Below are 878 nucleotides of genomic sequence, written 5' to 3' on the forward strand. Positions count from 1 at the left end.
GGTGTTCAGTGTTTCACCTCACTAGCTTGATGCCAAGAGCCCTGTTTATCCATGCAGTGTTGAAGGAACCTAACCTCTGTTTACAGATTCATCACGGATATGGACTGGTTGTTTCTTCTTCTGTGATAATGTAATAAAAATAATATAAGATTAATGTCAGAAATTTTATAAAAGCATGAAAACATTTTTTAAATAAAATTTTTCTAAAATTTTTACGTTGTGATATTAGTTATGTAAAATATGTTTTTTCATCATGACTTTTGTCCTATTTATATAGCTCAATGTACACATGTGACACTTATTTAGAAAATGTTAATCGTATTGTGTATGCATTTTCCTCCTGCAAAAACTTGTCATCTTGTTATGTTTATCATTTTCTAACTCCCTTTGTTTGTATTACAGCTGACAGTGTAATTGAATCTTTCATTGATAAAATTATTGTAATGCTATTGTATACACACAGTATAAGTTTTTAATCATTCCTTCATTTAAGATGTTGGACTACTTCCAATGCTAATTTCATGCATATTTTCCATAATGTCGAATAGGTGTACCTTAATATTTTTCTCTGTATGATTTCACGTGAATATAGTATAAAACTTATAGCAATATTCATTTTTAAACACCTGATACATTTTGTCATGTCTTATCCTCTTATATAGAAATTGTCCAAGAATCTAATATTTAATTGGAATGAAAGCAACCTGGGTTAGCAATTATTTTACATAATAAACAAAGAACTGGTTTCACAACCACTGACTTGCATTCAAATCTTTCTGCAAATTAGTAACAACAGCTAATAGTAGTAATTATCACTATTGTACTACTAGTCTCCTTTTTCTTGTCCTTCTACAAGTCCTACTCTCTTCCCCTTCCTA

At 29.8% G+C, this 878-nt stretch overlaps 1 protein-coding gene across 1 annotated transcript in view; it reads right to left on the reverse strand.

Moving 5' to 3' along the window:
• The window catches only part of LOC105533286 (UDP-glucuronosyltransferase 2B9-like), a gene marked incomplete at its 3' end in the record, with an annotated part of 26,093 nt that overhangs the window by 15,681 nt on the left and 9,534 nt on the right, over nucleotides 1–878 (reverse strand). The window contains exon 2 of the mRNA XM_011971681.1: nucleotides 75–120. Coding sequence (XP_011827071.1) covers nucleotides 75–120 — 46 coding nt within the window. The remainder of the gene's footprint in view (nucleotides 1–74; nucleotides 121–878) is intronic.

Source organism: Mandrillus leucophaeus, unplaced genomic scaffold, assembly GCF_000951045.1.
Source record: "Mandrillus leucophaeus isolate KB7577 unplaced genomic scaffold, Mleu.le_1.0 Scaffold1238, whole genome shotgun sequence".
Lineage (NCBI taxonomy): Eukaryota > Metazoa > Chordata > Mammalia > Primates > Cercopithecidae > Mandrillus > Mandrillus leucophaeus.